The following is a 12,900-nucleotide window of genomic DNA, read 5'->3' on the forward strand; positions in this document are numbered from 1 at the left end:
AATTAGGTTATCAGTCAAGTCTAAAACCAATACATTTCATTCAATTTTAAAGCAAGTTGAAATCATCGACATGTTTTAACATGTTGATTTTTCTTAAACAAAGTAAGTAGCCCTTACTAAGTGTTTAAAGGAAATATATTAAAACTAGAACCATCCAATTTCTTATGTGTGCTAACTTGGTATCTTATTGCAAGAAGGACATCAATTAAATTAAACCATCCAAACTGATTCAATACTAAGTATGCAACACCAAAACCAATCACATGCACATATACATATACATATAAATATATCTAAAACATAAAGTTTAAGTGGACTAGCTCCCCCTACCTGGATCGAGATTCTTGCCTTTTCTGCACTCCCAAGCATGTTGAAATCCTAGTTCAAAACATGGTAAAATCAGAACTTGTCTTCACAAAGTCAAACTTAAGGTTTCCTAGGGTTTTATGGCTTATTGACTAAATTAAGTTGTATTCGATATCCCAAATCCATTAATAACCACCTACTGACTTCACACAAGTTTCAAGTCATGTAATAAGTCATATCTTAAAGCTTAAAATCAAAACAAAAGTCATAAGAACAAAAGAGGTATGTTGCAGATCTAGAAATCTAACCTTTAAGTTCAAATATTGAGGTTTGACAACTCAAATTTTTATTTATAAGTAATTAGACTCCCTTCTGCCCCCAGGGCATCCTTAGGGATGTATTTTGACTTGCTCAACTAAGAATATAGGCCAAAAGTCACCAAAACATAATATCTTAATTTTGCTTCAAATCAGTTTTCAAAATGGTCAAAAAGGGTAGTGTTTGCTTTGTGATTTTTATAAATTTCTACAAAAATCATTTGAACAAATTTTTCACAAGAAATTAGTAGACATGTTAACACTCATGCATAAATTTTTTTTAAAGCAATTAGAGTTGTGAAAATAAGTTTCTCGAAGAGCTAAAACTCACACGTTTTCTGCAGAACACTGTTCATATGGTCAAAATTTCCATTTTTGTGTATGCTGAACCAAATTGAATGAAACCAATTGGAAAATGTTTGAAATCATGCATATTAACAACTGTAACAATTTTCAGAATCAAGTTTCAAGTGTATTAAAATTCATGCATAAAAACCTAACACTTTTTCATTGAGAATTATGTAGAAAACTACAGATTTTGGTGTAACTTGCAAATATCATTATAAATCCATATCAGGTTGGATTCAAGTGATTCTTGACTCAAAAGAAAGATATGAATGTCTAGTTTTGTACTCTAAAACAGTATGACCAAATTCCTCCTAGAATGATACAGAATTCGAAAATAAGATAGCAAAGTTAGTGTATCAAAAATGTGCCAAACAAGAATTAAAACATGAAATTCTTTGAATTTTCTTGGAATGCAGACAAACTTATCCAATCAACCATTATTCTAATCCTAGAACTAATGCATAAGAACTCAGAGGATAAGTTTCCTTGAGATTACTTACCAAGTTCTTTCGAAGGCAGTAGACTGCACCTTCTTTTTTCTCCTGAATCCTTGTTTTCTTTTGAATGCCTTCAAACCTCTCTCTCTCTCTCTCTCTCTCTCTCTCTCTCTCTCTCTCTCTCTCGTTAACTCAGAATAAATGTAAAAGGAGTTTGTCTAAATGGAGGTTGGTTTATTAGGAAGGAGTTGTAGTCGTTGGAGGGAAAGTGAAGAGTTACCTTTTCAGTTTCTTCTTGGTTTGCGTGGGAAAGATTTTATAAAAGGCTTTGTCAAGGTTTTAGTTTCTCAAGAGGGCTTTGGTTGGCTGACCAATCTCTTAAGGCCTATTTAGAGTACATAATTACCTATTGGACTAAACTTAACAACCAATCAACCAATCTAAGGCCTTCCTTTATGCTAATACCCTTTTAATTGAATGCCATCATTAGATTTTTCTCTTTATTTTCATTAATCCGAAAATACACTCAATCTTCTCTAAGTCATGATCATCATCCTATGTGTATCTTCTTTATCTCTTATTCAAGTAACCTAGGGTTCTTACCATAGTTACTAAGGCCGGTCACCTCTAGGGTTTCCGAAGGTCAAAATCCTCAACTCTTTGGTATTCCTATTGTCATGCATTAGCTTAAGCATATAGGAAATCAAATAGGAACATATATGAAATCTGAAAATTATAGCTAAGTAAATAAAGCTTTCTAAGTCACATAGAACCTTTATTCCTTGCATAAGTAGATAGGTATCAAATACCATGCATGTGTAGCTATGCATTTGTATTTTGAAAGCAATTTTTTTTATGTTGTTCAAGTGATTAAAACTTTGAACAAAATCTATCATACTTGCATTTTAGAACTAATTGGACAAATGTAAATAAACTTTTTTTCATAATACTTTGTTTGTGGAATTAATCCACACTTTAAATCCCAAAAGTAAATGATATATTAATACTAAACTAATTTAATTCATCTAGTAACACCCTTAACTCAAAATTATAAAAATTTGGGGTGTTACAACTGTTCTGCTGCTAGTTATTAGATTTGGACTTTTTCGCATCAAATCTGTACAAGAGCTTCCGCAAGAGAGAAACACCCAAATTATGAGATAATTACAGATTTGGTCTACTTATTTTATAGCTAGTTTAATTTTGGTCCACGATCTTTTTTAAGTTCAGTTTTAGTCCATTAATTGTTCCACTTGTTCAATAAAGGTCTATATTTGTTATCTCAAATTTGTCCCGCCTTTTACCCTATCAAATCTCAGAAAAGTTCAACAAACATATACTTGTTTTAAAGCTATGCGTCTCCTCTTTACAACCATATAAAGATCATTCAAATTGAAGTTCTAAAACTCAAGATAATTGACCCCAAAGTAGAGTACCCAAAACTACCAATTTTTCCTAAATTTTTTTTTTTTTTCAGATTTTTCAAACTTCACTAAATTTCAATTCTCTTTTATTTTAATACTCCAAATTGGTTCCTATGACTAAGAAATGATGAAATATAACTTATACTTCAATTATAATCGAAGAAAACACAACAAAAATGATTTAAAATCATAACTTAAAAAAAATCGTGGACCAAAATTGAACTAGATATAAAATAAGTGGACCAAAATTGAACTTAAAAAATATCGTTGACCAAAATTGAACTAGGTATAAAATAAATGGACCAAATTTGTAATTTCCTCCCTAAATTATTAAGAAGAAGGATCTATAACGCCATATTTTTGACACAAGTTTTGACATAAGTTTTCAATGGGTCGATATAGGATTTCAATGATCTGAACGGTCTATTTTTTAGGTTTCTATTAAAGATTATCCTTATAAAAAATTAGGTAAATTTGAAACTATTTACTTACAAAGATTAAATAATGAACAAAATAAGCATTGTTGACTATTTAATCTTTGTAGGTAAATGGTTTCTGATTCACCTAATTTTTACAAATATAATTTTTTAATAAAAATCTAAAAATTAGATGGTTCATATCGTTAAAATTTTATATGAAATGAGTTTCACTAAAAAGTTGTGTAAAAGATAATTCTATATAAAATGAGTTTCACTACAAACTTGTGTAAAAAATATAGTAGTACGTATCCGCCCCAATTATTAATATATATTTCTTTCCCGGAAAGGAAAAGAAAAGAAAACATGCGGTGCAAAAAGTAGTGACGACGCCAAAACCGAAACATACGAAATATGGAATTGGGTCTCCCGAGTCTCTCTTCAGTCTTCTGAATCCTCATCGCGCACCGCCTCCACAGTTCACTGTAAATGCTTGCTTCACACTTGAGATCATCTTCGTCGAGTTTTTGTCTTCTATTCCTCGCTAATCAATTAAGCTTCCATTGTGGGTTTTCAGAATTCGAATCATAGTTGAAATGATATTTGAATTCGTTTTTCGTTTGCAGGTGGAATTTCGATTGAGATTGAGCTTCTTTCTGCTGCATCAGTCAATCAGTCATCAGTAGTAGTAGTAGTAGTAGTAATGTTTAGAAGCCACAATGTTGTTACCAGGATTTTCGACCGCCAAATTTCCACTCCTGCTCCCGGCACTAGTGTACCTTCTTCCTCTTTGCTTCAGACTTATATTTACTTATCTTGTGCTTTTGGTTGCTTGTTTTGTTTTTATGGGGTCCGTTTAGTATGTTTGCTGCTTCGCTTTTACCCATTTTTCTCACTCACTTTTGGCCTTTTTCATTTTTTTTTTCTATCTCTTACTCATATCACATGTATATCTAAAATATATAATATTTAGAAATGAATAGGAAACCAAAGCGATATGGTCAAAAAAAATTTATGGCTGATAGTTCAGTGCCTCATGGCAATCTGCTGTGCATACACTACAGAATCCTGAGTACTACTGCAATGCTTGCAGGTTCACTATTCTAGGCGATTTTACGAGAATTTAGTCCCTAATTGTACCATATATGAAGTTGAGTGCCCAGACTATATATACCGTAAATTCACAGATGATGGTCAATACCTCGTATGTTTCAGCAGAAATCATCAGGATCTGATTGTTTATAGACCAAAGTGGCTTTCATATTCATGCAAAAAAGATTGCAATACTGATGATCTTCCCCCAAAAGCAAGGAGGTTTGAGAGCTTCTTTAGCGAACTCTACTGTGTATCACTTGCTTCTAGCAATGAGCTCATATGCAAGGACTTTTTTCTTTACATGGAGAGTAACCAATTTGGACTGTTTGCTACTTCCACTGCACAAATTCATGATGCACTGCCTGTTGGAGGGGCTGTTCAGGGAGTCCCATCAATAGAAAAGATAACTTTTCACCTCTTGAGGTGTGCTTTTCTTCTCGTTTAGGTTTTATTATTTTTACAGAGAATTTATGGAAGTAAACATTCTTGGTTGTTTTTGGAAGGTTAATCAATGCTTTTGTTATGATTTTGATTATTTTGTATGATTTCTGATTATTAGATTGGAAGATGGAGTTGTACTGGATCAGAAGTTGTTTCACAATGATTTCATTAACCTGGCCCATAATATGGGTGTCTTCTTGTATGATGATTTATTGGCAATTGTGTCTCTTCGCTATCAAACAATACACATTCTGCAAATCAGGGACTCCGGGAACCTTGTTGATGTACGAGGAATCGGGACATTTTGTTGTGAAGATGATGAGCTTTTTCTCAATTCAAACACTCAGGTTAGCGGCTTTTATTTTCAAGCCCTTAGTGAGACTTTATGGGATTTGTTAATATCTTGTCTAATAGGATAAATCTAGAGAAACTCCCAGTTCTTGTTTATGAAGAAACCTGTGTTATCTTTTGCTATATGGACTACAATTTTTTATTCATTACTTACTATGTGGAGGTTGGAGAAAGGGTATTACTGAAATGATTTATGGGAGGACAATAGATGCATGAGGTTAGGTTCACATAGTATTAATTAGAACACATGCCTACCACTACGATCGGTAAGTACATGAGGCTCCAACAAATGCAGGGCTTGGGAAGGAAAACACGTACAGAGCCATACCCTGTTTTAGAGCGATTTCTTGGGGCATGCATTACCGGACCAAGACCCACAACATGAACTAGCAATTATGAAAATTATGAAAATAATCACTACAAATAATGACCTGATTAACTACCATGGACAACTGTTCTGGACTGAAAGTCTTCTTAGGAGTAAGAGGTTTAGTCTTGGGCTTCCACAAAGGAGAATTCTTCTCTAACCATGCTATGCCTACTCCTGAAGACTGGTTATATGACACTGGTGGTGAGGTGGTGATAATATGATGTGCTGGTGAAGGAAGCAATTGTATGATGGCGATGGCAGTATTTTTTTCATTTAATAGTTTTTCTTTATATCATTATTGAAAATGGATTCTTGCAAAATATGCCACACAATCATTTATCTATCCACACAGCATAGTAACTTATGCAAATTTTTCCTCTATTTTATTATCTCATTGACAAAGTTTGGTGAAACTTTTTAGCATGTTTGATATGTGGAGCACTCGATTGACGAATCATCTATTGATGCCAGGGTATTAGCATTCATGAAAATGGTCAACTGCATCAGCTGCCTGAGAATCCTGTTGAGAATGGTTTACATCAGAGCCAGCCTTCTTCAGACTATTGTTTTCTTAGTGGCATCAAACAACGGTTGCTTTCTTTCATATTTAGAGGAATATGGAATGAAGAAACAGATCAGGCATTGGTTGGTTATCTCTATCACTCTATGGTTTTCTGTATATTTATGTGCTTTATCTCGCTGTAGGAATGGTTTAGGCATCCAAATTTCTGTGAATCATGCATAGCTTTACTCTTTCTGAGTATTTTGTATAGAGGTTTTTCCATGTTTGATAAGAAATTTTATTTTAGCTTGCTTTCTTTTCTATTTCACATTCTTCTCTCTTCTTGACTGCTTTTTTTTTTTTTTATTATCCAGTTTGCTCTATTAATGAGGTTTTTAAAATGCTTTTTTCATATTACTTGTATGTTTTGATCTATTAATAAATTCAAGGTGACAGTTTTACCATCAATGCAATTGGTATGGTCACATTTATGTCATCTCATTTCATTGACGGAGAGTTGCCTAGAGCTTTAAGCTGGCAGAAGCTCTATAGTTCTCGTTATTTTACTAGTTTGTAGTCCCTGGGTAGCATGTGCAATCATTCTGGTTCTGATGTAGCACCTGATGGGAATTGCTATTCAAATTGTTTGGTTCCAGCTTAGAGGCCTTAAACCTAAGTGAGCATAGACTCATTTATAGCCAATTGTAATATATGCTTTCCTTACTGCTGCAACCCATCACCTTAGAATATGTTTTAGACCAAGTTTTCAGTAGTCATGGTTCCCATTTATGTTTGTTTACCAGTAATTTTGAAAAAAAATTTCATTTTCATAGCATATGGTGGTTTCTTCACCATAATAAATTCCTAGGCTATGTGGATATGGTACGTTTAATGTATGTAATTAAAATAAATAGAATTTGGTATATACATACCCTCCTTTTTTGGCATAGAAAACTCAATTCTAGGTAGAAAGACTTGTAATTTTTAATGTGCTTGGATGGAAGTATTTATGCACTTAGGCATGCGTATACAGATTTACTTCCAGATTGTGCACAAATTGCCTGAATGATAATTGTTCTGATGAGAGCCACTATCTAAATAGTAATATAATGAGTAACTATTAAAGTTGGAGCATATCACATTGCCAGGCACTGGAGCATAGCACATTACCTGGAACTGGAGCATATCTCATTACCAGGTTCTGAAGCATATCACATTACTAGGAACATAAGCATATCACATTACCAGGCACATAAGCATATCGCATTCCTGAACCTGTACACAAACCTTAACGTACCACCATCGTGTAAAATTTAGGGTAACAATGATATGTAGACAACAGCGGCAATTTCTTAAAAGATCTGGTTTATATGACAGACTTAAAATCATTAAAATACAAATGTAAGTATTTATTATGTTGTCTAAGGTCTACGAACGTACTGTTTTTGTACTATAATGTTTAACTATTAAAGTTTGAGTAGGTTCCAATTCAAAACCAATTGGCAATAATTTAGAGGTCCAAATTCAATATTTTATATACTGATATGAAAGACCTAGAATTGTCTGCTACGATATCATGTTAAAGTTGGAGCATCCAGCCAAAACCAATTAACTATGAGTGGAGATGCTCAAGATTTTACGTATTGAGATGCATAAATTAGAATACGCGACACGAGATTTTTACATTATCAATAGGGCCCCCCTCACACGTGGCTGAGTTGAGCCAAATGCGTCGATCAATTATATTGGGTGACGTCATAGACACGTGTGGCCAACTTGGGCCTGGCACGTGAATGAATTGCATTTGCTGATACATATTAAATATTAAGCGTTTAACTCAAACTAATTGGCAATGACTGGAGATGCAAGGCTTAGAATTCCTGACGTGGGACTTTTTAAATGCCTGATATTCTTCACTGCTCGAGAAACAGAAGAACGAAGATTATAGAGAGGTGGATGTGGAAGAGTTGGGGGATAGAATATCTTTATGGTCATCTCTTTGGGCCTCTGTTTCTAGTGTTTTTAGGGGTATGAATTTGTATGCCATTTAATTAGACTGGAAAGGCTTTATTTATTTATTTATTTATTTTTGAGGTTTGAGGCTGATCTGTTTCAGTTTGATGTGTACTATAGAAATGGATTTCTTGTCCATTGCTTGTTTATAAAACTTTCTTTCTTTAAAAAAAATGAATAAATGTTGTGGTCTTAATATTTTCTTGTAAAGGCCTGAGGCCTCAGATCCTAATACCTTCTTATCTGTTATCTGGGGTACAAGGCAGGATTTAATTTAAATTGCACACGAAACCTCTTCTTCTTTGAATTCTGGTGGGGGAAGCTCTTATATTTGAATTATCTAATATTGTGCTTCAATTGGAACATTTATTTTGATTCAATTAGCTAATTTATATGACTTTTTACTCCAGAGAGTCCAATGCCTGAAGAAGAAGTTCTATTTCCATTTCCAAGACTATGCTGATTTGATTATCTGGAAGGTAGGGCCTAAAGTCTGATTTTTATTCTAATGCATATATTTTGTGTTATTTTCCATGCTTTGAGAATTCTGAAATCACTTGCATATTCTTCACTGCTCTATATAACAGGAAAATTTGATAATGCGCATCAAATATGACATGTAACAAGTTTATACGCAAATCTTGGACAGGTACAATTCTTGGACCGGCACCACTTGCTAATAAAGTTTGGTAGTGTAGATGGAGTGGTGAGATCTTCTTTCTAGCATTGCATTCATATCATAGTAGGGATAAGAAATATTAATTAAATGTTTGGACATTCTTTGATCACACAATTTCATCCTGCCTCTGCAATGTTGTCCCTGAAAGAAGGGAATCAATTACTCTGGAGTATTGAACCCAGTTTCTGGAATGAGTCGCCCCATTGTAGTTGTACCATTAGTTCATCAGAGTTGACATCTGAATTTGACCACACCTTGACCATATGTATGAGATGATTCTGAGGTGGGTAATTACAGTGTCAATTACTTATTGAGTTCATTGAGTATTTTTTATATATAGTGGTGGATTTTTGGTTTCACTCATATGAATCTTGCTCCAAGATTCTTCATCTGTAGTCTTTAACATGTGCCCACTGCACATATGTCCTCAAGATGCCTTTAACAGTTGAACATAAGAATTTAACATTTGATTCATGTGGCCCAATTTTGGGGGTCATAGGAATCACTCATGGATATAATTATTAAGTGTTGAGATTATAAAATCTTACATGAGTAATATCAATTAAATTTTGGCACATCCTAAAAGTTTAAGCTTTTAGGAATAGTGCTAAACCAACAAACTTTATCAGTTTCAAATTGTGGGTTTCTGACAGTTTGCTTTCTTTTGCTTGATGAGCTTTGTGCTGTCAGAATACTTGACAATATTTATCATTATTGTATACGTTTGAAGCAGGTATCACGCAATGCGGATCTCCACCCAGCCTTTTTTGCGGTATATAACATGGAGACAACTGAAATTGTAGCTTTTTATCAGGTAACTTTATGACAACTGTTTTCTTTTTCTTTTCTTTTCCTTTTTATTGTGTATGTTAAAGTAGGACGTGTTATTTGACATTTTTACTTGTAGAATTCGGCAGATGAGCTTTATCTCTTGTTTGAGCAATTCTGTGACCACTTCCATGCAACATCGAGAAACTCATTGTATATGAAATTCTTATCATCTCACTCGAATAACATGCATGCTTGGGAGCAACTAAGATGTGTTAAAAATAAAGCAAGTAGTTCTTCGCAGGTAAAGTTTCACTATCAGAAATAGTTACATGCATATCTTATACAGCAATGGCTAACAATTATTTTTCTATCATTAAGGCATGATAACAATATTTATTTATGGATATTACAGTTGCATTGTGTATTTAGCTATGTGCCCAAACCTCACATATAATCAGCTGATGATCCCGCAGTTTGTGAAGAAGATGCTAGCCTCTTTGCCTTTTAGTTGTCAGTCACAAAGCCCGTCTCCCTACTTTGACCAATCTCTTTTTCGGTTTGATGAAAAGGTTTGATTCAGAAACTACAATCTTTCCCCATTTCATTCAGTGCCTTTTTTCCTAATTAATATAGTGGAAGTGCAAATCATTGAACTTACAAAAGCAAATCTCTGGAATTTAATTTTAGGAATATAGTCTTTGTCAGTGCACATGTATGCTCCGGATATCTTTAGCAAAAGAAAACCTACCTAGTCAATAAGTTGAACAAATAGACCTAATATAATTTCTAAAACTTTGGAAAACTATTACAAAAAGAACAGCCTAAACTAAATTTGAGAATGAAAGAAAACTACAAAAGTTTAACAGCAATACTCTTGTTGTTGTGGCTTTCCCTATATCTTGCCTTGCATCACAATGGCATCTGAGGAGTGTTGCCTTGTGGCTTTATTTAGGCAAGACTTAAATGGCATCGAGCTTTGTCTTCTACCTTGATGTAGTTAGATGTTTGTGGATCCATCTGCGAGTAAAGCTGTTTCTATTCCCAAAGTTTATAATTGGTGTGAGTTGTGACTCAGCAAACTATCTTGAAGTTCAACTTGCTTGAGTTTCTGGTTGGCTTCGGTTAAACATTGTCAAAGATTTAAATCAAGCCAATCAAAAAGTAAAAGAATTTATTTTTTCTTAATTGTTATATATAAGTTGACATGTAACGTACACAATTAAAACAATTTAAGAAGAAAGTAAAAGAAAATGAAAATTTTGAAGAAAGAAATAAAGATGAAACGTAGACAGGTAAACACACCCATACTCATCCTTGTGTGTTTTTATCTCCTGAATGTTTTGTGGTATTTGATTAATTACCATTATGGGCCAATTAGTTTTGTCAATTCAATCTCCTCTGCTAAGGTTTCACAATTTTAAATGTGTAGTTAATTTCTGCAACTGATCGGCATAGACAGTCAACAGACCATCCCATCAAGTTCATTTTAAGAAGGCAACCATATACCCTCAAATTTAAGATCAAACCAGGTATCAATCCTTTGACCATAGTGGTATTTACTTGCACACACACACACATTGCGGTGATCTTATGAGGAGCTAAGTTGAGGATTTAACTTAAGGAAAACATGTGAGGCCCAAAATGCAATGTGGTCACATGATGCCAACTGTCTTTTAAGGATCATTCTTACAAAAAACAAATAAAAGTCAAATAAAAAATCATTTAGTCACCAAATATTTGATCAAATTGATAGACGAACATAGTGTTTCCTATACATTGGAATGATCATGATGATAATTAAATGACTAAACGATTTTCAAATTGACTAATTTTTGTAGGGAATTCTTGAGGGGATCTAAAAATTGAACAATTATTTTTATATATATATATATATTTATGTGTGTACACGTGTGCATGTGTGGAAATGTTCTCTTACTAGACAGCTTGACATGTTTTGTTGCCAAATTGTTAATCTAAACCATTTTAAGGTGGTAGATTGCCAGTTTAACAAGGTAACATGTTAGATAAGAGAACATTACTTAATATGTCTATGTATATAAATACATTTATACGTACACATATACAGTCTGTCTCTAGAATGGGAATCCGCAGCGTGTCCACATTGCACCGAGCAATCGGCAATGCAATTTGTTTCGATCGCTCAGCTCCTGTTTTGTCGGTTTGATGTTAGGTTTTAACTCTAGAGTGAAGTTTTGTATTGAATAATTTTTTGCGAATTTTGTGAACCTTTGTTTAGTTTGTAAGTTTTGGTGATTCTGTTTTTGATTATCTTGTGGTTGTAGGTTGTATTGCTTGTCAGCTTGTGTCCTTGTTTTTGTAGGTTGAGAGTAGTTTCTTTTGTGGACTGCTGGTCCACTTTTGATTGTACTCATATTTCCTATAAAAAAGAAAAAGAAAAATAAGAATCAAGCAGATAAATAATGCTCTGGCTTTTTCAATAGGTCCAGAAGCTGGTAGCACAGACAGTCAGACAAAAAAGATATCTTCATTCCTTTTTCATCCATTTTTGCCCCTTGCTCTCTCCATTCAGCATACTTTGTCCTTGCAGCCACCAGTTGTGAATATTCACTTCCGGAAATGAGTTGGCTACTATATCCTCTGTGTAAGCAGCCTTTCGTGAAATATGTAATTAAATGGAGATAATTGTATATTTAATATTCAGTATCTGTATGATCATATAACCAATATCTTTTAACGTGTGACATTTCAGTTTTATTTTCCGTTGTATGCCTCAGGCCTGGGTTACACATTGGAAGGTTATTCATTGATCCTAGAGGTCGATTGCAAAAGGACAACGTTTGCTGACCTTCCGCTTGGAAGAAGCCAGTGCTCGATGTGCTCCATTCTAGCGGTGACTGATCTTTGTTTAGACCAGCAATGATGGTTATCGGCAACGGTCATGGTTGTCCCAACCAGTAAGGAAAAAATAGTGTTAGGGTTAAGGTTACTTTAGGGATATTGGTTGGTGGGTTGAGCTTTTAACCGGTCAAATAAAATTTGGATGGAAAATCTCAAACCTATTTCTGAGACCCATAATATGAATTTTATGCTCACTCATACTGACAGAAGGCATTATTAAGGGTAGCGGCAGAGGAATAGATGCACTGGTAGCGCTAACGACGGCATTTTAAGATTTGATCTTTGCATTTGTATAAATGAATTGGGCATTGGCTTCAATCACCGGTCAAGGATATCTTCTATCCAAAAGACCCAAATATTGGCAGCGAAAACAAATATATATAAACTTGTTCGTTTATGTTGCCTATTGTGGACCTTAAACGTTTCACCTTGCACCATATTTTGATCTACCTCTTCTTCGATCCGGAATTCCCAGCAAATCCTTGACTCCTCGATTCCTTGCGGCAACCACTAGAATATTATAGAACGATTTAAAGAGGGTCATAGCTTA

At 34.1% G+C, this 12,900-nt stretch overlaps 1 protein-coding gene across 5 annotated transcripts; it reads left to right on the top strand.

Annotated features, from left to right (window-relative positions):
* The first annotated feature begins 3,615 nt into the window (after nucleotides 1–3,615).
* On the top strand, nucleotides 3,616–12,751 carry DET1 (light-mediated development protein 1 / deetiolated1 (DET1)). 5 transcript variants are annotated; one of them, XM_086237379.1, is made up of 13 exons: nucleotides 3,616–3,733; nucleotides 3,875–4,023; nucleotides 4,342–4,766; nucleotides 4,903–5,131; nucleotides 5,977–6,150; nucleotides 8,431–8,499; nucleotides 8,670–8,726; nucleotides 9,433–9,513; nucleotides 9,607–9,771; nucleotides 9,929–10,039; nucleotides 10,900–10,999; nucleotides 11,933–12,093; nucleotides 12,227–12,751. In XM_086237379.1, exons 2-12 carry the CDS (start codon nucleotides 3,952–3,954, stop codon nucleotides 12,070–12,072), a joined length of 1,623 nt encoding a protein of 540 aa, XP_086093505.1. In that variant the 5' UTR covers nucleotides 3,616–3,733; nucleotides 3,875–3,951; the 3' UTR covers nucleotides 12,073–12,093; nucleotides 12,227–12,751. The 5 variants fall into 5 exon arrangements, with proteins under 5 accessions (XP_086093505.1, XP_086093506.1, XP_086093507.1 ...); XM_086237380.1 differs by having other exon boundaries at nucleotides 9,944–10,039; XM_086237381.1 differs by lacking the exon at nucleotides 10,900–10,999.
* Nucleotides 12,752–12,900: the final 149 nt, after the last annotated feature.

The sequence above is a fragment of the Dryas octopetala genome, chromosome 3, assembly GCF_963921425.1.
Source record: "Dryas octopetala chromosome 3, drDryOcto1.1, whole genome shotgun sequence".
Taxonomy (NCBI): domain Eukaryota; kingdom Viridiplantae; phylum Streptophyta; class Magnoliopsida; order Rosales; family Rosaceae; genus Dryas; species Dryas octopetala.

Excerpts from the sequence above, each read along its gene's own strand:
- DET1 (XM_086237379.1), top strand. The coding sequence starts at position 3,952 with ATGTTTAGAAGCCACAATGTTGTTACCAGGATTTTCGACCGCCAAATT. Across the intron at positions 9,772-9,928 it reads AAGCAAGTAGTTCTTCGCAG|CTGATGATCCCGCAGTTTGT; the intron begins GTAAAGTTTCAC and ends ACATATAATCAG. Across the intron at positions 10,040-10,899 it reads TTTTTCGGTTTGATGAAAAG|TTAATTTCTGCAACTGATCG; the intron begins GTTTGATTCAGA and ends TTAAATGTGTAG.